General features: G+C 36.6%; 1 protein-coding gene across 2 annotated transcripts; it reads right to left on the bottom strand.

Moving 5' to 3' along the window:
- Positions 1 to 308: 308 nt before the first annotated feature.
- On the bottom strand, positions 309 to 24,606 carry RLIM (ring finger protein, LIM domain interacting). 2 transcript variants are annotated; one of them, XM_054579574.1, is made up of 5 exons: positions 24,397 to 24,606; positions 22,494 to 22,557; positions 9,160 to 9,352; positions 8,175 to 8,258; positions 309 to 6,977 (listed from the first exon to the last, which is right to left on the bottom strand). In XM_054579574.1, the coding sequence occupies exons 3-5, from the start codon at positions 9,326 to 9,328 to the stop codon at positions 5,374 to 5,376; spliced, it is 1,857 nt and encodes a 618-aa protein (XP_054435549.1). In that variant the 5' UTR covers positions 9,329 to 9,352; positions 22,494 to 22,557; positions 24,397 to 24,606; the 3' UTR covers positions 309 to 5,373. The 2 variants fall into 2 exon arrangements, with proteins under 2 accessions (XP_054435549.1, XP_054435550.1); XM_054579575.1 differs by lacking the exon at positions 22,494 to 22,557.
- Positions 24,607 to 24,821: the final 215 nt, after the last annotated feature.

Below are 24,821 nucleotides of genomic sequence, written 5' to 3'. Positions count from 1 at the left end.
AATTCCACTTGACTCTAAAAATCAAGTTCATCTGACATCAGTTTGAAACTGAACCTTTATCAAATTCCCCTTTTTAAGAAAAAACCCAAGGAGAGATGATCAAGCACAAATGATCACTTCATGCATTTTATTGATAGTCTATATTTTAAATCTGCAGTATGACATCTTACATAGGGAAAAAGCTTCTTCCTAAAAGATAACTATTATAATCAAACCAGCTTTAATATGACGACCTTTCAAGGTCTTGTTTTGCATTAAACAAGTTAATTTTTAGCAGGTGTAAAGCACTGTACAAAAAAAAAAAAAAAAAAAAAAAGGAAACTGGGTACATTCTCAAAATTTAATACAGGGCTTCCCAACCAGGAGTCTGCTGGCTAGATACTGGAAAAGGGTGTTATGTTCAGGTTTAAATGTAAAGAAAATGAGAAACTGGATAAAAAGCAAGCTAACCCAATTCACATCACTTTGTGCTCCTTTCTGCTTTTTTGCAAGTCTCTCCCAGAGGTCAGGAAGCCCTGGTATAACAATCATTTTAGTCTTTATACAACATACATTTATGTGCTTCGTGTTCAAAGACATAAAGGCAGCCTTTGTTACTATTTGTCCTCCAAATCCCTTCAGGTTGTTAGACTTCAGAAAGCTTTCCAAGATTGCTGCCCAGTTCTTTATATAAACCCAAGTAAACATCTATACCAAAGCAGCTCTTCCTGGGAGAAGATAAAACAGGCACAGAGACATATCCAGGCCAATTGCGTACCTACTCAACTTGTTACCTGATCACATGGCCCTACATCTTTAAAAGCAGCACCAGGGACAAATGGACCTATCAAGAGGTAAAATCCAAACACTGGACAGTTAAAACACATACAAATCAATCAGTTAAAAGAATGTTAGCAGATGGGCACTAAACGGAGTTAAGGCTGGGCAGCTGGTTCAACCATACCTTGGTATTGGAGTAAATCTGCAAGATGAGGAACTGATAGAGGAACCCTGAAATAATTAGGCACAGTGGTATTACGGGGTTCACTTTCACTGCATGTCTTTAAGATATCACTCAATCCAAGTGACTAACTAGAAAGCAGATTGTGGATCTTTAGCCAAGAAATACTAATCAAAAACAAATACCTCACTATAATTTTATTTGAGTGTTAGAGGGTGTGCCTATTTCCTTCAAATTTGAGGTAAAACACCTATGTAGAAATGAATCATAAAACTGATAAACTGCTGCTATCACTTAGAGAGTTCCAACATTTCAAGAGTAATTCTATTCTATGCTGTATTTTAGGTACAAAATGGATTTACTTTTATCAAGTGAGATCACCACACCTGTTGGGACTATTAGATAGTATCTTAGAAATGTTCCAGTTAAGAACTCAATTTCAGAATGCTAAAAATTTTAAAGTTGTTTTCATAGCTGTTTCTTAGTTGCTTATTAAAAATCTGATTTAAAAATAAGTTAAATACTAGTCCTTCAGACCTTGCACTTTAACTTTCCAAATAAAGCATGTTACGGTGATTTATATTCTCAAATATTTTTTCAAAAGCATACAATTTACTAAGTTAACTCAATGAATTACAACACTTACTGAATATTAAACATCCTGAAAAATTATACTAAGGAAGAAAACGCCTGGCACTTTTAACATGTGCCTTATCGATCTCTTGCATTACTAAGGTACAGAATACTTTAGAAAGTAGCAATCAGCATAGTCTTATAAGACAAGAATAAAAGTGCCCTGCAAACATGGCTTCTAAGTACTTAATGTTGGTAATAAATTTGACAGGAGAGCCAGTAAGGTAAAACTTAAAAATTCAAATAAGGCAATTTACAAATACTTTTCCTTCACAAAAGAACAAAGAAAGGGGGAAGATTAAAAATATCCTCCATCTTTAAAAGTATCAACAACTACAAGGTGCCACTGTATTCTAGTAAGCTGTAAAAATGGCCTTTTATGAGGCATTTTGCAACATTCACCTCCCTATCACATGGGCATTTTGGGAACTGACTCAAAGTCATGGCTGATGCTTGACCCATTTCACATCATGGGCATTTGGGAAGTAGGTGGTTAAATATTAAGCATATTAAGTGATAAGCCTTCATAAATATCATTTGAGACACTGACACTAGGAGAGAATACTTGGCACGGAAAAGACCTATTTTCCCAGGGGAAAAATTACTTGAGGTAACACTTACAGATAACCAGTTTCCAATGATCATGTTTTCAGAGATTTTATATATTTAAAATGGTGAATATTTTTGTTAACTGTACACACCGATACTAATGCGAACACTTCTCAATCCCCACCTCCATTAACCATTAACACCACTGAGGTATAACTAATGTGTTCTTTTTAGAGGAAATATTCCAAATTAACAACAACGGCTCATCTTCTAGTGTTGCTACAAAGTCTGAAAACTTTAAACCTAACTTGTTCAATTTTGATTTAGTACTAATAAATGACACTCTTGTCAGCTGCTTGGAGGTAAACACCTCAGATGTTTCAGACTAGCAAGTGAGTTTTTAAAAATATCTGAAATATTCAAGGAAATTCTGTGTTTAGTAATTTTCCCTACACTTTGAATGTAAACTCCCAACATTGTTTTTTTTCTTGTTCCTATTACTGCATGAAGTTCCATGACAGAACCTTTCTTTAATAAAGAAAAAGTGCAAAGATACAAAACAAAATGTACAGTCTTTTGCAAGAAAATGTTCCCTCAAGGGCATAGGTGTTTGGATGCTGGTGGGGAAAAAGATCTTTCTTCTTCATTGTTCATCTGACACCTACAAATGACCTTGTCTTCAATGTCCACTAGTAAGTATATATTAGTCATGGCTCTTGCAAAAAAATAAGTAGCAAATTCTAAAATATTTGTATCCATTCTACACAATCCAATGGAACTTAATGAGTGCTATTGAAAAAGGTGTCCACATGCACATGCCCAATTATGTGCATTCTACCGAGGGCTAAAAACTTAAAATTCTATTTCCAGTGTTTATGAATAGGTTCAATATCTACATTCATAACCAGAATTCTGCATGAGTTACTTCATACTTTAATACTTCACAAATGAGTAATACACCTTGGGAGGTTAGGGAGGTACCTGTTGTCAATAATTTTTATGCTTAGAATGAGCTGCAGTTGTTTTTAAACTATATATAAAATGAACACCCCTAGAGTAAGTAGTGAGACCTTTCAAACCAAGAAAATGGGTTTGTTTTTAGCCAATCAGGACTACCCTGCAGATCTGAAAACCATAGATTACACCCTTAGAAAAGGAGACAAGGAGGCTCACAAATATAAAGGAATCCTGACTATTACATGGACAATTTTTTAAAAAGATAAAATGTATTATATAAGCGCCATAAACAGTGACTTCTGCTTATATTAAAAAAAATAAGTGAAGCTTTGTTTGAACATTATTTCCTTGCAAGAGCAGTACATATCCTTAGCAAACAACTACCATATTTACAAGTTAATTTCCTTGATACTTAGGTAGGACTGAAAGTGAGAGGAAAACATGAAAGTATGAGCTTTGAAATGTTTACAGCTAATTTGGTAGCAGTTAAGGTAACCAGATAGTTCCTAAAGCAGACTTGTTTATTTTGTTAAGTATCTGATTATACCTGGGTAGTCAACTCACTTTGTTATAGGCCACGGATGTATTCAATTCCTCTTTGGACCCATTAGTGTTTCCCAGAAAAACAAACAACAGTCCTCCACAGTCAGACTAATCCTAACCCCAACCAGCCTCGAACAATTCAGCAAGAGTACTGGGGTTCTCCACAAACCTGTTTTACTACTAAGGAAACAACATAAAGTGCATATCCCATAGACCATAAGCCAGCGGTCTTATCTTCAAATATGGGCAGCACAATTATAATTTGAATTCCAAATAACCCAACACAACTCACTTTCTACAAAGGGTAAAAATCTCTTAATCATTCAACCGGTCTTTAAATGTGAAATGTTAAGTCTATGTTAGAGATATAGTAATGAAATATTAACAAGTGTGCACTGGTACCTTAAATGACAAATCTCGAAAACAATGCAAATTCGAGACTTTCCTGTTAGTACACACATCTGTACCAATTCTTATGCTAAAAGTGGTTTATGGTCTCCTTCCTCCACCTTCTTCTCTGAGGAGCAGACTTGTAAAAACAATGTAAATTGTGCTAGGTGGTAGTGGTTTGTTTTTCTTAAACCAAAGCTCTGCCAAATTTGTTGATCTTTGTTGATCTACTTCATCTGCACAAGTAGAACACTGTGTCAAAGATCTCACCATAAGAAATCAGTATGATTACTGTCTTCATGAAGTTTATAAACATCCTTCCAGAGTAGTTTTCTTTTCTCCTCCAGTCTTTCATTTCCTGCCTAAATCCAAGTTAAATACACAATCTCCATTGGTCTTCAGTGCAGTTCAATTCTGCACTCTGACCTTTCCTTTGCATGTCACAGTAGCTGTTCACATACATTAAATATTATAGATATGTTCTGCTCTTGACATGTACACACTTACAAAAGCAGCTTTGTACTTTGTTTGGTGTGTCCTTTTTTTTTCTTTTTTTTTTCTTTTTTTTTTCTTTTTACTATGTTGGCTCACAAAAAGCAGTTTTTTCATTTCTATGCATGGTACTTTACAATTTTTAATGCATTATTACAACAGTGCATTGGAAAAGTACTGAGCCTCTACAAAATAGCTTTACATTTTTAAACAAATGAATGTGATTTTTTTCACTTACACAAGCATAGGCTTTTTTAATATTTCCACAAGATAAATATCTCAATTAAACTATAAACTCACTCTAAAGTGTGCCACAGTGATGGGCTTAGGAGACAGTTATACACTTAGAAGATCTAACCTTAGTGTTATTTACACTGACATGTCCAATATCACCTTATCTGAAAGGTGAACAAATGATATTCAGCATGTAGCTGAATTTGTGCCAACTAATAACTGGGAATGGTATAGCTTTAAGCAATCATTATGAAACACATACTGTAACTTAGTCTAAACTGATAATTTCCTTAGCCCCTCTCTCCTATGGCGTGGGAAACTTGATGCAGGTAAGAGCCACTGCTAAGGCAGATCTTTTAAGATAACAAAGGAAAAACTGATAAACGTGTAAATCATCAGTATTATCAATTACTGATATTGAAATCTGATTTTATGCCCTAAGACGTTGCTTTTTTAAATATTTCCTTTTATTCTGGGAGAGAAATCGGAGAAAGGATGATGATTCATTCAGAAAGCAATGACTCATTTCAGGTTGCAACTTTTCATTTAAGCACCACTCAAAAAGTGGACATAAAGCAAGTGATTCTGTTTGCCCATCACTATACCGGGTACATAGCTGAGAGCTCAGACCTTAATTAAACAACGCTTTCTCTGTTACCAGAAGCCAGGACTGCCCTGCGACAAATAGGACAAGTAGAATTTTCAGATAACCAGCGATCAATGCAGTGGACATGATACTCATGGGAACAAGGTAGTTTACGAAGTTTGTTGCCTTCTGTATATTCTGTAATGCAAACACTGCAGGTTTTTAATGCATCGTTTTCACCAAAACTTCTCATTGCCAAGTTGTCAATCTGTTCTTTGGTGAGTCCTCTAGGTTGGTCATCATCATCCTCATTTAAGAGGAAAAACTGAGCCAGACTAAGGAAGGGCAAAGAGCCACTTTCATCAAATGTTACTGGGGCCCTGTGTCTACCCTCTCGTCTGGCACCTGATGAGCCCGATGATGAGCTTCCTTCATTACTACCTTCAAACACCTCTGAGCTAGTTTCCGAACTTTCTCCACTGGAACTGGAACTAGGACTGGAAGTAGAACTTAAACTGGAACTTGAACTGGAACCGGAACTGCTACTACCACCAGAACCCCCTCTTCCATTCCGTGACTCTGCCCTTTCCATGTTTTGACTTGAGACTGAGCCACTAGGCTCTGAATCACTATCACTGTACATAAAGTAGCTTAATTCACCAAAACCTGTCATTATTTGCCTTAACATGGTCTGGATTGCAACAGATGTAGTCTCACTTAAACCAGTATTTAAGATTCTACGAATTGGAATTCTGATGGTACTGACATAGGTTCTCACGCCTGCCCTCTCAGAACGTGAAAATGTACGCCTAAAACCTCCTCGTTCACTTTCGTAAGTGACAGTATTGTTTGGTGTCTGAGACCTTGACCGAGTTCTGCTAGCTATGCTATCTCTCTGCCGATATTCTCCAGGACGGACTCTTCTTACTTGAAGGTCAAGGACTATGGTTGGAGGTCTCTGTCCTGATCCTGTAGATTCACCATTACCAGCTGTGTCTGAAGAACCTGCTCCTTGTGAGGCATTTCTTATTCCGGAAGCTGCAAAAAGACCTCTACTTAGCAAGTCAGGTCCACTTATTTGCTGTCTCAGTGTCACGTGGTGCCGGGTTCTAGAACTTCCTTCAGTCTCATTTACCAAAGGATGCTCAAAAGTCTGAGATGAGATACTATGATGAGATCTTCGTGGAATTTCACTCATGGGATGCAGAGGTGACCTACTTCTTTCAGCTCTTGCTCGGGTTCTCCTATGGTCTGGGCTCCTGCTTCTTGCTCTTCTCTGACCTCTAGTAGGTGGGACTTCTCCCGTTACTGCTTCAGTTGAATTTCGTTCTGATCTGGATGGCCTTGTGGATGTTGACTCTGATCGTAGGTTTTCCACTTGCCTTTGGCTGTTGTTGTCCACGCTTTCCCCACTGGAACGTCTTGCAGATGGCTCATTTTCATTATCTGGATTTTGACTCCCATTATTACGATTAACATTGATTTCTAAACTGAATCTGAAATCACCACTGTTTGGATTAGTCCGGCTCACTGCTCTCCAAGATTGGTTTCCTCTCTGCCCACTTCTTGTCGTATTTCCAGTTTGTCTGACAGAATTAAGCCAGTCTATTATAGAGTCACCATTAGACACATCATCTGAAGATTCTCCTCCACCTGTTTAAAAAGGGGAGAAGAGAGGGATAAAAAAGTACTACTAAAATTAGGACATTCATATAAAAGTGCTCTGAAACTTTGTATTAGAAAAAAAGAACAAAGATTCTGAACAGATTTCACATTTACAAATTTTTAGAAACTATACTGCAAGTAAAGGCAAGAAAATTTCATTTTGAAAGAGCAAGTTAATCTAAAAAAATTTAGAGAATTTTCTTAAAGGGAACCTGGAGGAATTCTACTTTCAATGCTTCATCATATACAGAGCCCAGCATACCACTGTGGACTGTCAGAAGATGCTATTTTTCAGCCCACTGTCAAAACACTCTTGTAATCAAGCACATTAAACATCAGTCAAGGTATATGGCTAATATTTTAGTTCAAATTACATGTCTGTCAAATTTTCATTAGCTTGTAACATTTCTTCTAGGCTCTTGGCTTAAGTACCTTTGATAATATACAATGTTTTAAAATACAAGACTGCTGTAGCCATTGCATAAATACAATATAAACAAAGTTTACAGGTTTAAAAATGTTTGAATACTTTGTCATGTAACTAGGATTTTAAATTAACATGAAATTGGAGACCAGACCACATGAATAGTTTGAACCTAGCAAACTATAATGACACATTAAAGGCCAGGTTGTTACAGCCTCTTAGGATACATAGTGAATGAAATTCTCTACTTCACATTTGGAGAGAAACATCAGGATGTTAGGATGTTTAGCTGCATCCTTGGCTCCACCCACTAGATGCCAGTAACAAACTGCCTACCAGTCTTGGCTACCAAAAATGTCTCCAGGCATTATGTCCCATAAGGGGCAAGAAATGCAGATTAGAGAATATAGCATTTCTTTATGATTGCGAGGAACTCCCATGTTTATAAGGAAGGAATAATTCAGTAGGTAGAAGGAAATTTCAATGGATGTGGAAAATCATGAAGAAAAACCCCCACATTTAAATAGGCCATTTCTCACTATGTCCCAATTAACACAATCGAAAGATGAAGCAGGAAAAAAAAAAAAACATATTCACATTCTTACCAAGTAGCAAGAAAATGCCATTTCTCTTTTTTATGAGCAGTTACTTAGCACCAAATTAATTTATGCCATTTCTGGATAATCTTTGGCTGACATTTATTGTTACGAAGTTCTTTATCCATTCCATCCTCTACCCACACCCTGCAAAGCAAAATATACCTCTATTTTCATCTGAGTTTTGTGGTGGTGGGCCCTCTTTAATTTGTTGTAGTCTTCTCAGCAACTCTTCCTCAGTACTTTCACCTGAAAATGGTTTTAAAATATTTGCCAAATTACAAATAAAAACCAATTACTCTTACCCATTTGAGATGAAAACCAAGGAGTAGGGAACCTGGGTAAAATTCATTTCGTTTGGAGCATGACATTACGACTTGTATTTGTACAAATTTTCTAGTTTACTAAATATGTTCATATATAATACCTCATTCTTTAAAACTGCAAGTCTGGGAGGTACATATTACTATCTGTATTTTAAAACAAGGAAACTGAGACTGAGTGAGAGTAATAAATGGCAGGCTCAGAAGGTCAACTAGACATTCTGACTCATATCTGGTACTATTAATTCAAAATCCACTTTCTTTCATTAAATAACACCTGACTTTAAAACTTCAGCAATTGCTCAAAGATTAGTAAAATTAAAATAGAAATAAAAATGATGGGAGATAATGAATTTCAACTAGGATCAAATGGGACCTAACTGGACAAACAAGAGCCAAGCACAAAGTTCTGAATAATTGCTAGTTTTACCCAAGGCTAGCTCTGGAGGATCATCATTGGGACATATTCAGGGAATCAGAGATGACAAAACAGACTAAGTCTGTCCTAGGAACTAAAGTTCCCATTAGCTCTTCCACACTTAGACTCATGTCTAGTAATTTACAAAGCTAACAAAAAATTGTTCAGCTCCACTCTTTTCAAATCAGCTCTAATTGAAAATGTAATCCATAACTAAAAACATGATATAGGATAATTCCAAATGTGAGTCAACAGAATCAGGTAATAAATATAGCAGTAAACGTCATTCTATACCCTTGCATTAAAACCATACTTCATAATGGCTAAAGAAACCAATGTTCAAAACAGGCTATTTTTTAAAGACCAGCAAATTACATATAAAAATTCTTAAAACTACATTATTGCATACCTGGGGTGCCTAGCAAATTGTTATCCCTCATAAGCCTATAATCTTCTTCACTCAGGTTATTTACAAATTGATAGAAAGCTTCTTCCCGATCCAATCGGTCCATCTGACTTCGGCGCTGTGCTGCGGACTGATCACCACTTCCTTTATCGTTAGAATCTGAGCTTTCCATCTTGATGAACAAGTGGAAAATTATCTAAAAGGAGAAAGGAGATCAATCTTGAAAACAGAAGTCAATATGTATTCTACAGAACAGTTTCAATTATGTGAAATCCAGAATGCAGTTCAAGACGTGGATTTTAAGACCTCATATGAATGAAATTTTGTAACAGAAAAACTCCCCCAAAGCCCTGTTATACTAGGAAAAGACCAGGTCAGGGGCTGGCTAACTATGGCCCATGGGCCAAATTAAGCAGTGGTGCCTATTTTTTCTTCTTGAGACCCAGAATGGTTTTTACACTTTAAAAGTTTTTTTTTCAGGAGAGAATTTTTTGTCATGTGTGAAGGTTTTATGAAATTCAAATTTCAGTGTTCATCATTTTATTGGAATAGTCATACACAGTTATATATTGTCTACGGCTATCATGCTATATGTGGCACTCTCACTGCTTTGCAATGGTGATCTGTGCACTATTAATTGCAGTGATGCAATTATACCTTGACAGCATTTCAAGTGCCATGTACATCACCATACTGTGGCATTTTTAAAAACTGCAGGTATACACTCATCACATCAAATCAAGAGAAGGTGGACTTTAAATGTCACCCTTAAAGGCACAGAAGAGTGTGGACTATTTTGTTACCAGCTTAGATGGTAAAGACTGTGTTTATTATGCAACAGCAAAGTAACTGTAATAAAGTAGTAAAATATACATTGATATTATCAGACTAAGTACTCATCATTATACTCCTAATTCAAAGGAAAGGTATGGTCTGAAAAACTAGAAAATTTGAAGTGAAATATCTAATCACACACACAAAAAAAGAGGCTTCAAAGTAAGTTTCCGGTGGCTAATTTGTTGGCTAAGCAAGGAAAAATCATTTACTGATAGTGAGTGAAAGTGCGTCTGATTGCAGAAGATAAAAGAAACGTGTCCAGAGAAAGTAAACTTGGTTAAGATTATTCGTGTTTTGGTGAGTCCAGTTGCTCAAAAAGTTGAGGATATTGGGATATGTCAATAATCAACCGAAATACAAGGCAGCAAATGATTTTGAGTGGTTTTCCTTGGCTCATAATGAGTCCACAAATGTAACTAATACTATTCACTGTATTCACTGTCGTTTATTCATGGAGTCAAGTGCTGATTATCCAAGGAGTATGAACCACAGAAGTAGCCTCTATGAATCTGTATGGAATAACTACAGGTGATAATGTTTTCAGAGAAGTTGGGAAAACACTAACTCAGCACAACCTGAAATGGAATTTGCTAAGACATATTACAACTGAAATAGTCGCAAAATGTGTAAAGCAGAAAAAGATCTAGTTGGATAAATTAATAAAGCTTGTGAAAATGTAAGGTGTTTAAAGTCTATGGTTATTGATTATATTGTTTATCAACAGGGAGTCTGCAGAAAATAGTTAAATTCATCATATTATTAAACCAGTAGTGTCAATGATGAACTTCAGTATTGTGGGCTTCTCCATCATCAGGTCTGTGAATTTTTGTCAGAAATAAAAACTAAATATCCTGACTTACTCTATCACTTGGTCATTTTGATGGCTTAGCATTGGTAAAATTTTATTGTGATTTGTTATTCCCAGGTCCAAGACTGAAATTTTTTCTGAATGAGAAGAAACACCCTCAATTACCATTACAGAAAAATAAATGGCTTGGGAAATTAGCTTTTGTTACAGACTTCATAATGTGTCTTAATGAATTCAACTTATAATTGCAGGCAAAACAGTGTTTATACATAAAACTTAACCTGCAGTAAAAGTCATTTCAACAATTACTAACACTGGAATGACAATGTCAAGCTGCTTTATGCACTCCTTGTACTATCAAAGAAATGAAAGCTGCATTCCCATAAAAATTTGTAGCAGATATATTTTCGGAGTACAAACTACAGTTCCAAAAGCATTTTTGGAACTCTGTGCAAGTTAAAAGAAAATTTCCTTATTTCAAAATCCATTTAACTGTGTAACTGAGAAACTTCCACCTAACCTTCAGCCAAAAATAATAATCCTGCAGTGTAATGATATGCTAAAAGGTAAATACATCAAGAGAAGAATCTAACAGAATTCTATACATGCCTTCTAAGGGATGAATATGCTTCATTAAAATTACATGCTTGTGGACTGATTAGACAGCAATACCTATATATGTGGAGGGACATTTCCAAAGATGAAATATGGAAAATCTCATTTTAAGTGAGTAGTGCTAGATGATTATCTGCAAAATGACTTTGATCACAAGGAATATGTTTAGCCTCAATTAAGCAAAATGTTACCCCTGACCTGAAAGAATGCCATTCTTCTCATCAGTAGACCTACATTATGAAACGTCATTCTAATTTCTGATGCATGTGACTGTGAATGTGTAACTCATATATCTGCCTATCTCCTTCTTGGAATTCAGCATAATTTATACTGATCTTAAAAATCAAGGATGTCTTCTTGATTTATTTCTAAGTTGCCTATGGAAAGGGTATGAATCATTGCTTTTGTTAATTAGAATAGTTTATAAGTTTTTTAGAATTCTGTATACTGTGCTTCCCCACATAGAACCACCTCTACTAACATTTCTACTATAAACTCAGCATTAAAATTACATTTTATTTTTGTATATTTTCAGTTTCATCAAAAACTTTGTGGAAATTTTCATCAGCAAAGCAAAAAAATTTACTATCTGGCCTTTTACAGAAAAAGTTTGACAAGCCCTTCTCTAGATAGTTCATAAAATTAGCCAAAAATTCTGAACTATCATTCATTACTTATATGGCCTTAGGAAACTGCTGTATTAGCAGATTTCCACACACTCTCAATTAACTGGTAGTAAACAATCTAAAATAAGAGAAGACTCCAAACAAAAAATTTCATTCTCTATTTTTTTCCTGTCTAACTTCAGATTGATCTTAAATTCACATTGACAAAATAAAAAACTTTATAATCAGATTTGTGGAAAAGAGGTGATCTATATTGGTACTAAGATTTAATCTCCCACACAACACATGAAGCATCTGGATGTTCACAAGTTAATACTAAAGATAAAAATAAAAACAAACCTTTCAGATATAAAAAACAACAAATAAAAAGCCTCTCTACCTGTCTGCTGAGCCTAAATCAATTTTAGTCCAGACATGGGCACATCCAGATCTCCATGGCTTTCCTTAGATCATTATTCTTAGAACCATCCTTTCATTGTTTAAACAAAGATGAAGGAATCAAGGAAGGGGCTGGGGAGGGTAACCTTTATATTTTTGGAAAGAGCTACCTGATCTCGTAACTAAGAATCCTTAACTTTTTTAAATCCTCACCCAAGAACATGCTTGCCAATTTTTGAGACAGGGGAAGGGAGGGAGAAAGAGGAGAGAAACACTGACTGGGTGCCTTCTGTATGTGACCAACCCGACCAGGACCAAACTGGAACCACAACCTAGGCATGTGCCCTGATGGGGAATCAAACCTGTGACCTTTTGGTTTGCAGGACAATGCCCAACCAACTGAGCTACACCTTCCAGGGCAAGAATCCTTAATTTTGGTAAGCCTAACCTATAGAAATTTCTGAAAGATGTTCTTTAATAGTAACTTGAAACTTTTAAGAAAACTGGAATTTAAGAAGACTTAAATAAAACACTCATAAAAGTTACATGGGCCAGGCAATAAAAAAATTAACAAAAGGAAACCATTTTCCCACATGTAGCTAAGTAATACAATTAGGTATTGGTAATAGTAAACCGCTAATTTCTAAAAATATAGAAAAGCACAAAGGAAAAAGTACTTCAGCTGCAAGTCCTCAAATTAAAGAAAACCACAGTAACATCTGGCTAATATACTTAGGCAGTTAATATTTTGAATGCTAATAATATGAAAGGATGAATTCCACTTGTGAAGGATCAATGAGTTCTGAAATTAATTTATAAAAAGTACAACTCAGTAGGGTGGAAAGGCTTTAAAAACATAAATATTTCAAATAAGGCAAAAACGTCTTGTTTAAGTTCTGACATTTGAAGGACATGAACCAAAGATAACAGAAAACTCATGTACCGATTACTGTTACAGGAATGGCACAAAAGTATTAATAGCTTCATGGCAGTTAAAACCCATAAGGTACAGAAACCTGAAAAAGACAGGCTTTTAAAAAGCCTCTGAAAAACAGTTTCTAAAACAAGAAAGGGGTCTTGTACTGAGGATGTAGGGGAGTTGATATAGTAACAGAAGATGTAAGAGGCACGCAACTTCTATTTTCTATTTTATTAAGAAAAACCACCTTCCAACTGGAAAATTGTAACAAAAACAAAAAAAAACACCAAACTTTTCAAAGAGAGAATCAAAAGCCCAAACTGCAAAACTTCTAGTCATAAGCTTTGAGAAATAACAGAAAATAGGAGAAATACTAAAATACTAGATTTTAAAATGATCTAATATTCAAAGAAAGCGAAGCCTATAAACTATAGTACAGCAAAACCCGACAGTAAACCTAAGGGAAAATTCTGCAGTATACTGTTAGATATATTGCAAACATGTAATAAAAGAAAATATGTTCACCAGAAGTGAGGATCACTGCCAAATTAACCTCATTTGCTTTACAAAGGGATGGTTCTCAACCTTGGTTTGCACAATAGAATCACCTGAGGAGCTTACTCTAGGGTTCACAGACAGCAATATTTTAAAAATTTCACAGGTAATTCTATTGTGTAGTCAGAGTTGAGAACCTCTTTAATAGGAACAGCAAGATAATACCACTAACTGGTCTGGTTTGGTTTCTGTAAAGAGACTGAGAAGGTTTCTCATGCTGCCTTTATGAAGAAATGTGGGATAAAGTAGTGCTTCTCAAACTTCAGCATTCAAACAATCACCTGTACATCTTGTTAAAATGCAGATTTTAATTCAGTAGGCTGGGAGTGGGGCTGCATTTTAAAAAAGTCTCCGAGTGATGCAGCTGATCCTCGAATCAGTCTGAGTAGCAAGGACCTTGAGGACAGTACAGTTTAAGAGATCCACATTACTGACTACCACCCTCAAAGATTATGGAGCAATGTTAACCTTCAACAATTTACTAAGGGCTATGTAGCTAAAATCACCCCATAGTAAGAGTATTACAGAGTAGGGGAAAAAGCTCTCCTGGCAGTTTACATGATCTAAAGTTTTTAGTTAACAAAAGCTAAACAAAAAGCCTATTTGACCTGCCTGCCTGTGAAACCTAACAGAGTCCTAGGTTGCTTTCTCAGACCAATGTTCAATAGAAGCAGGTAACTGTCATACTGAGACCTGTTCACACTGTATGTGGGGTACTTGAAACATTTTAAATAACTCCAAAAGGACACGGATGAACAGAAGAAAGTATCTAGAGTAACCAAGATACAAGAGGCCAGGAAACACCATAAAAGAAATGGTGGAATTACCTGGAGATGCCTAACTTGAAGACATGATTACGGTCTTTAAATATTTAGCGTTATAACATGAAAGAGCAAAATCACAGGGTCAAACTAGGGCCAATAGTTGAAGAAATATGGAAGCACATAATTCCTTCTTTTAATACAACAGCATAACTAGTGAAACTGTCCCAAAGTGGAGATGCAACCAGCCTCGTGAAGCAAGCAAACTACGCATTTCTGGAAATATTCAGAGGCTTTATATTAAAGGGATTCCTTATTAAGTAGGAGTTTGAACAGACTGAATTCAAAAAACCCTTTGCACTAAAATGTCATTAAAGATGGATAAGTCTCTTGGTTTTCTGTTCTGGGCCTATAGGTCATATTAAGCTATATGTTTCAATGACACAATTTTATTGTGACACTTTCTTAACAAACCAATTCACTTATGTTGCCCCATTCCCTGCCAACAAACCTGTGCCTTGCTATTGGATTGGCCAAAGAGCCCATTACATTTTTTCCATAAAATAGGATACATTTTTCATTTTCACCAATAACTTTATTGATTTGGATATTTTGAGTATGTTGGCTATCTCATGCAATTGGCTTCTAGTGGGTAGAGGCCAGGGGGGCTGCTAAACATCTTCCAATGCATAACAGAGCCCCATAGCAAAGAATTATTTGGCCAACACTGTCAACAATGCAAGACACTTCACAAACCACTTTTAACATGTTCAATCAGTCATAGCACCTTCTCCGTACACTGAACAAATCCTTTTTTTTTGCATTTCAGTTGCGTTTCCACCTTTCTTGAAATAAGGCATAATATGCCAAAAAATGTTGCGTATTTTCTTCCATCTTCTATATTAAAATGGCTGCACAAAAATCCACCAATTTTGATGTTTTTTAAAAATGTATGCTGATATGACAGCTGTCACAATCTAATCCAAAAAAATTGTTTTGAATGAAGTTAAAGACAACTAAGCACTACTAGAGTCATTGTACAGAAAAAACTATACTAACTTTCTGGCCAGCCCCATACCTTCACTTTTACTAATACTGTTCCCTCAGTCCCTCCTTAGGCCTCCCACCCCATTTCATTCCCCATTAGTGCCTGATATAGCCTTTTATATTTTTGAAATATTAATTTTATTAATATATCTTATTTATCCAACATAACAAAAAATCATCATTTCAACATGCTGTCAATACAAAAATTAGTGAAGTATTTTACATTATTTTTTTTTTTGGATACCAAGTCTCTGAAATCTGGTATGTGTTTTATCCTTACAGCACATCTCAAACTGGATGCTAAATCAGCAATGGTTAAAAAGAAATGCAGTTGCAGTTCTACCAAAACAAGTTATGTTTAATTAAAAAAATGTTTTACATTGCTTGTTTTTTAAACTTGATTAAAGAAAATTTAAAGTTCAATTCCATAGCTACACTAGTGACATTTCAAGTGTCCAATAGCCACATGTGCATTTTGAAAGAAAAGAAAATCCTCAATGCAAGCAATGCCCTCAAATGCCTTGTAAAATAATCTTACACATACCCAGTGAGCGTGGTCTCATTCTAAGCAGTTTCTTCACCACTTAAGTGGCATATAATGGAAAAATGTAATAGATCTAAACCACAAGTTCAGCCCCTGGTAGATGTAATGTCACTGATGTTTATTAAGTGAAAAGGAACACTAAAACATTAAAAGGTTAAAGCACCGTGCCAAAGATGTCAGGGGACCACAGTCTAAATGATCAAACACATCTCTCTCTCTGTCTCTGTCTCTCTCTCTGTCTCTCTCTCTCTCCCCCCTCCCCCCCCCTTTTGGTGTGAAAATATTAGTGAAGAGTTATGTTAACATAATCAGTCTCTAGAGTCTACTCTGATCAACAACACTGGTACATTTCCAGTTTAACTAGTAAGAGGTAAAAAGAATCCCCACATACCCCTAGGCTCCTATCATCATAAAAGAGAAAAATTTACAAGTATGCTCTTACTCTCAGCTATAGTATTCATGTGCATGAATTTTGGATTGTTTATACAATTAGCATCAGCTACTTTTAAACTTAAATATTTCTATGAAAAACTTACCAACAGAACAATTTAAGAGGAAAATATATAAATGTTCTTAAATCACTTAGCTCTTTCCCTAGTTATAAGCAATAACCACCATTCTATTTACACAGCCCCTTCACCTATACCTGTATTTCATTTAACCCTCACAACATTCCTATGAAGTAGGTCTCATTACCTCTATTTTAAAGATAAGAAACAGAAGCACAGAGAGAGGAAGTGATTTACCAAAGGCCATGTGGCTAGTAAGTAGAAAGAGCCAGTAATTAAATCCAGGTGTCCTGATTCCATATTCAGTCAACTTTCCACTAAATGGACAACTGCCTCCCAATATATCCCAAGACTATTTATACTTGAAAATACATTCCTTCTACCCCAATAGGCATGTCTAAAATACTTAATCTCCCTATGAGCTTTTTATACCAGGTTCACTCCTGGTATAAAAATTTCTAAAATGACAAACACCTTTATAAGCAGTATAAACCTAGCAGGACTTACGTTTAAACCAGTTAACTTTCAGTATATTTATTTTAAATACAGCTGCCCCTTGGATAAATAGCATATTTTATTAACCTTATCTCTGTCAGCATACTTTGTGCCAATATATACAAATCCACTCCTGGAAACAAACAGCCAAATTAGAAATTTTGCCCAGTCATTTCAGAAACTACTGGCAATAAATGTGTGATTGTGTCAGGTAAATTTAATTTTGAGGAGAAAAAGCCATGAAGAAAACCAAACCTGAGATGTATTAACTGTAATGAGAGACTTTGAAACAGAATTTATTCACCTTGAGAATGTTAAAGCACTGTTAGTGATCTCCATTGCTCCTATAATTATCATCATATGTTAACATAAATTATGCAGACTACTATGTTTCTGACCACTGCTAAAACTATTTCATTTAATTCTCCTAATCCATGTACACCAGTGTCTAAAAAATGTAATTTTTTATGTTAGAGTAAAAAGTCACTTAAAACATTTTGATCAGTACTAATACGTCAGGAGACCTGGTGCTAAGTATAAGCACACACATTATATTTAATGGACATACTGCATCACAGTGCCCAATTACGGAGACTTAAGGGACAAACTATACTAACAACAAAACAACAGACTTCACAAAACTGAATTCAGAAATTCAAATGCTTGCTTATGAATTTAAAAATAAGCCACGTGTATTAAGTCTGGAAGACACAGTGTCTTCAAAACAAAAAAGGGGGAGAGGAATCAAGGTAACCTAATATCAACCAACTACTAATGTATCTTGAGCATTTTCACTTTTTGCATGTGTTCATACAAGCTCCAAACTCAATAGTGTTCTCAAGAAGAATATGCTGGTTTTTAAAAAAAAGGCACACAGTTATCAACATAAAAGTGTGCCACTAAAAAGGGCAGGCATCACTCTGTTCGCAAAAGAGCTTCTCTGAGAAGGTGGCTGATCTGAGAGATACAAACTGTTTTCTGAAATGCTGTTACATATACTGGGCACACAGGTGCAAGGTCATGGCTAGCTGGAATGTTATGGCTTAACATTAGTTATGTACAAATGCATATGTACCCAACATATATGACAATATTTAAGAAAAGAATTTGTATTTCTCAGATCACCTGCAAACTAGGGGTAAGAACCTCAGAGAGTAGATGTAAATTAATGGCATGCTATCCTTGTCAATAAAGAAAATGTTAGTTCAGTAACACCGTCACCAAAATGAAAAATGTAGTAAAAAAATCAAGTCACAAAGAACTGCTGAATTTGAGGTCAGGATATAATATGTACCATCACATATGCAGACAACAAAAGTGTTGGGAATTATTCATATATAGAATGTTTATTTAAAATTTTATGGGATTTGTAACAAATAAAAGGTTGAAAACAACCAGGAAGTTTTTTTTATTCTATGAGTAGCAGGGTGATATTCAGCTCTGGGAAATGGAGGGAAAAAAAGACCCCCACAGGAGATACTGGGTTCTTGTCTTGGATGTAACCCTAACTAGTTATATAAATTTGGCCCAATTGATTTGCCACTTGCACCTCAGGATCTCCATCAGTATTAGGGTACTGGATTAAACTATCTATGAAGTACCTTCCAGTTCTATGAATCCGTGACTATGAATAAGACAGTAAGAAATGTGAATAACTAGGACATAAGCTGAAAAGCTGTGTTTTCTCACTGTCATTTCACTCATGTATTTCTATCTCCCTTTTTGTGACTATCTTACCTTTGTGAAAATATAAAGCAGTCCTCTTTTAAAAACAGGGCACAGTTGATGGTTCACTGCTTTTACTTACTGTGTGATACCTCTTACCACCCACACAATTTGATTATTTCCAGTATTGGCTTATAGGAAGATGCTACCAGGGGCTTGAGCACTGCTGACAATATAGCAATACAACATTATAAAATATTATTTGCATAGCAATGTTAGCTTAACCTCACTTATATTCTATTTCTACCACTTGAGAAGAACAACAAAACCACAGGATTCAGAAATGTCTTTCATGTGTCCAATCTCTTTGCAAGAAGTCTATTGACTTGCAGCTCACAAACAATTTTGACAACCATAACCCTCTGAAACAGTTGGATCAAAAGGAAATCAAATCAAAGGATGGGGACCAAGCCAAATGTTGCCAATTCATAGCATCAAGTTAGCTTTAAAAGGAAGCCATTATGATGACATTTCAATTCATTCAAGTACTTTAGATAGAGAATTCAGTCTTCAATTACCCATTTCATTAAGTCACGAAATTAGAATTTGGTCTTGTTCATACAAACTAAATTCTGACTTGCTTCTCATTACAGTGGAACCTCAGTTCTCGAACTTAATTGGTTCTGGAAAATTGTTCAAGAAGTGATTTGTCACCTGAAAGACACGTGACTCATACAGGTTTTAGCACGAAAGGGTTGTCAGGTAGAGAATAGAGACCTGAAGTTTTGTTAGCCAAGATATTTTTTCCATGAACTTGTTCAAAGAACTAAATTGTCCAAGAACCAAGACATTCGAGAGCCGAGGTTTGACTGTATTCACAAGAAGTAAAAAAGACGACAAAGCCCAGGAGGTTCATGAGTTTACAAAAAGCTATTAATGTAAAATCACTGATTACTAGCAATTCTGGTGACAATTGGTAAATCAAGTACTATTTTCAAGGACATGAGTTTCCTGTCAAAAATTAACCTTTTAAAAGAGTGAAGTCAATATTTAAAATTAAAATCAGTTGACCAAAAAAGAAAATATTATCTACACAAATGACTGTTGTATTGTTTCAGGAAATCAATTTTGTGTTACAGAATCAAACATGCTGACAACCATACTTCTTGCACCAGTGTTTCTAAGTGGAAATGATGACAAAGGTGACCATACATGCCATTTGTACAGTAGCAATCTACACCTGTTGTCCTGTAGTACTTAATAGGGTCCTCTCCCACTCTCAAAAGTAACCCAGTTTGGATAAATTATATAGTTACCTTAGATGTAATTGACACTAACGGTAACTTCAGGGGGGAGAGAGAGAGAGAGAGAGAGAGAGAGAGAGAGAGAGAGAAAAGGAAAAAGAAAATTGTCCTGGCTGGTGTGGCTCAGTGGATTGTGAACCAAAGGGTCACCAGTCTGATTCCCAGTTAGGGCATATACCTGGGTTGTAGGCCAGGTCCCCAGTAGGGGGCATGCGAGAGGCAACCATACACTGATGTTTCTTTTTCTCCTTCCCTTTCCCTCTGTCTAAAAAGAAATAAATAAAAATCTTTAAAAAAAAATCATAATTGAGTTAACTCCTTTCTTCCTACAGGCAAGTGGAGAGCAAGATGAAAGAGACCATTTTTCATTCCAGAAAAAGATTATAAACATTGGAACACAATATCCCCTTTCCTCAACAAAGTTCATTCCCATGCAAATGTAATAGAAGCCCAACCAGTAGTCATCAAATTATTGCAAGAGGTGACGAATCTATATACACACACCACACACTGTCTACAGCTATTTGTCTCAACATGTATAGGTGCTATCATGACTTAATGAAATTAAAATCTTGGGTTGGAGAACTAAAATACAAGAAAATCTACAACTAAATATCGACTATATGTATTTCAGAAACAAAACCACAAGTTCATAAATACATTCCCAAACTGTTCAGAACTGCCAAGACTTTTATCTAACAGATACTTCTTTTGATAAAAAGAAAAATGAACTGCTCGACTTTCTGGGAAACTTCCATATTCAAAGTTGAGAAAAAATGGACACAGAAGTACAACTGCTTTTTTACACTGCTTATCAAAATCTCAAGGGGTTATATAAATTGGCTCCTTTTTGAAATTTTTTGTGTTATACAGAAATGTTAAGGAACTATACTGACAAGAGAAAAACATGTCCCACCCCAAGACAGTGGCCCAAAATTCTAGCACCTCATTGGTCTGGGTTTGACAGGACTTTTCACATTGTAATTAGTGACTTAAGAGAACAGGAGCCTGGTCAGTGATTTTCTCTGTTTCCCAATCCACTAGGGCTATGGAAAAATTAATATACACATTATTATTCTGTGAATGCAGATGCCCTATTTGACCTACTGTCATTTAAGGCTTCACTACATGTTCACTAACCTGAAAGAATATATCCAAACAGCCTAATACTTCTAGATGTCATTTCATAATTAAGACAGTTCTTAAAGCCATTGCTGATTTTAAATTGTTTATCAAATTATATAGTAATAGTTGAAACAGGAACTGTGACAGACAAAAAAAGAGGGGATAATTGCTAAATATGCCTCACCTGCTTTATAAAGCAGATTCCCTTTAAGTGTTAACAAGTTTTTGATGCAATATAACTTATAGATTTTTTATTACAACCTTTCATTTTCTTTGCATTTCTGATCTACTAATAGAGAGCAATTAAGTTTAGAGGCATTAAAGTTTAGTGACTGTAGGCGTTAGACAGACCTGGGTTAAAATGGGGGCTCTACCACTTATTAGCTATTTAATTAAGGACATCTTAATAACCTCTTTCCGGAGTCTTCAGTTACCTCTGTAAAATACTTAACATCCTCATGAAGCTTTGCTGTGATTATAAAATCATACATCTGAAGCACAGGATCTACCTAGCACATAAGCATTCAACACAAGTTAGTTATGAATTTAGGCTAACTACCCACCCCAGTTTGGCTGGGACAATCCTGTTTGTGCCTGCTGTCCAGGCACAATTATTAATAATGTCCTTTTTGCTCTTAAAAACATCCTGGCTAGGGCAATAAATTATGTGGCTACTGTAATGATGATGATAATGAAAAGAGTTAATACCAATTAGAGTATTATATATGACTTTTTGGATCTTGAAGGAGAAAAAATAGAACACACAAAATAATGTAAGATTATATTCCTGTAAGAAAGTCTACTGACATTTTATTTAGCTATTCAATGGATATATAAACAGTATTTATTTATCCCCATCCCATTCCAACAATGATTTAAGTCAGCAAATTTCTACTTTGTTCATTCTGTTCTAATTAGGTACTGGTAAACTCCAGACATTATTTTAAAAGAGGAAAATTCACAAATACTCAGAAACACTACCCAGTGAATCACCCATGCAAAATACCCATTCTCATCATGAAGTATGCCCAACACCAACTAACATATATCAAATAAGCCCATCCAATTACAGGGCCTGCAAAACAGAATATTTTAAAACATGCATTCTACACATAAATCATCAGGAGACGCAACAAAAAAATAAATTACCTGACTGTTATGACATAGTATTGTTATACAATAAACTGGATTTTAGTTTTCTTCACTCTCTGCTCTAGAAAAAAAAAGAATCCATTATTCTTCCTCTTTAATAAGATATTTTCTTTGAAATAGACATATCTTAACAAATACACATCCTATATACTTTAGTCATACACACACATGCACACATGCACACCACTACCCAGTCTAATTCATTATTAGTATGAAGATATTTGGGGAGACTAAGGTCAGAAGGAACCAGGAATCTTGTATGTTAGATATAAGATTTCCAATCTAACTTTTAATGTAAGCTTGCTTAAAAATAGGCCTTACTTTATCAGATCAGTAATTATTTTCAGATTCTGATAGTTACTTCAAAGGACTTATTTGGCACATTACAGTTACCTCTGTGAAGTAGTCCTAGCAGTGGCCTGGCCTAAGGCAGAAACTAAAAAGTAGAAAAGATGAGGCATCAGGATGAAATATTTTTCACTAAGAGAGGTGGGTCCTAAAATCATATTTTAAAAAGCGTTGAGATTGGTCTTCCTGGATATTTTATTTTTACAGTGTAGAAAACCGATTTTTTTTTTTTTGGTGGTGAGGGGACTATAATTGTGCCTGCCTGTTCTCAAGAAACCCTGGATGGACTTATGCACGGTAGGATAAATGAGTAGTTATTTTGTCTTTAATCATGAAATTATTAGTACAGTAAGCACAGAAATTATTAGTAGTAGTGCGTTTATTTCTTCCTTCAATCACCCAAAGATATTGCGGTTAATTGCCATTCAGGAAATGCAGGCTCCTTACTTCCAGCAAAAAATTATTGTGGGGCTTTGGAAACAGTGGATGACAACCTGATATAAATACTTCCAGTTGCCCCCAAACGAAAGACTGACCTAATTAACAAGTCTGCTAGGCCTCAAATTCCCGGACTAACCTGTGGAATAAGTATGGTGAAACTGTCTAGGGAAGGAACGTGGCTGTCTCCTCCATCTTGAAATTAATCAGCATAAGGGAAAAAGGGACTGAGTGTTCAGGAAGCAGAAGCCCAACCGGTTAATACTAGTTACTAAAGCTATGGCGTACGTGGCAGGTACCGCCCGCAAAAGCCGAGACCCTTAGGCATTTTTTGAGGGGGGAGGGGTTGGCTGATTGAAGGGAAATTAACTTAAAAATCGTTTGGCCCAATTCCCACCCTCTCCAAGGGAAAAACAACAAACACGCAATGCCTTTTCCCTCCTTTTTGTGGGGTGGGGGTTATTCTTACAGTGGTATCTGGGAAAGGATATTCCAGGGTTATTCGAGGGAGGGAGTAAACCACATTTGCCTCAGATCCTCAGGGAAGATGTCATCATGGCCCCAGGGGGCGCCTAATTGATAGTGCCCTGCAGAAGTACTCAAAATGGGGTTTGGCAAAACCTGGGAAATGTAAAGGCCCGAGAGTTCCCAGCATCTTACTTACAGTAGCCTGATTTTTTCCTATTCCCAAACCCAAGCCCACCGTGTAAAAGGGGCGGGGAGAAGCGAGGGAAGCCTCCAAAGAACCAAGGAGAGAAAATCCTGAAACGATTACAGATTCTCACGCCTGAGGCCAACACTCGAAAATCGCCTCCCCCAAATTCTTTCGGCTCTGGAGGGCCCGGGCTGCGGCGAGCGCGGCCAAGGAGGGGAAGTACTTACCCGGCACCATCCCCTTCTGAAAGCCTGTCGACTATACACCCAACTAAAATGGCAGCGGCGACTACGCCATGGAGCCCCCCTCACCAACCGGCGCCTAGGGTCCGGAAGCGGCGCTGAGCCTCCGCCACGACAGGCCACTCAGGCCATTTTGAGAAAAAGCGGTAGTCGGCTCTCCGCTGTCTTCCTCTCGCTCTCCATCCATTTCTCACAGGATCCCCAAGGCTTCACTTACTCGGTTTTAGGTTGTCGGGATCCGACTCGATCCGAAGGGCCGCCGCCGCTGAGGCTCCTCCGCGCCTCCCTTGTCGCCGCTCTCAAGCCCGCCTCCGATGAGTCGCTGGTTGAGACCCGCCTCTACCCCAGCGCCTGCTCGGGAAACGTTGCTCAGGCAGCCATTATCTCCCCCATTGTTACCAAGCAGCGACAGGAAACTACTGCCCACAACAGGAAGTGATGATGCCCCGTCCCGGCCCCGCAGCCCCCCCGCCCACCAGCCTGTTAGCCAATCCCAGGCGATTCCACGAAAGGGCTTGGCGGGAGGAGGAGGGGGACAGCCGGCGACGCGGCAAGGCGGGCCGCGGTCTGGAAAAGGAAAGCTGCTGTGACGCCCACCGTCTGACAGGCTCCACCTTCCTCCGCCATTTTGAATTGTGGCGA

The sequence above is a fragment of the Pteronotus mesoamericanus genome, unplaced genomic scaffold, assembly GCF_021234165.1.
Source record: "Pteronotus mesoamericanus isolate MK-2021 breed Mesoamerican mustached bat unplaced genomic scaffold, CSHL_Meso_final contig_55, whole genome shotgun sequence".
Taxonomy (NCBI): Eukaryota; Metazoa; Chordata; class Mammalia; order Chiroptera; family Mormoopidae; genus Pteronotus; species Pteronotus mesoamericanus.
The sequence above is the reverse complement of the archived record's forward strand: the minus strand, read 5'-3'. Positions and strand labels throughout refer to the sequence as shown.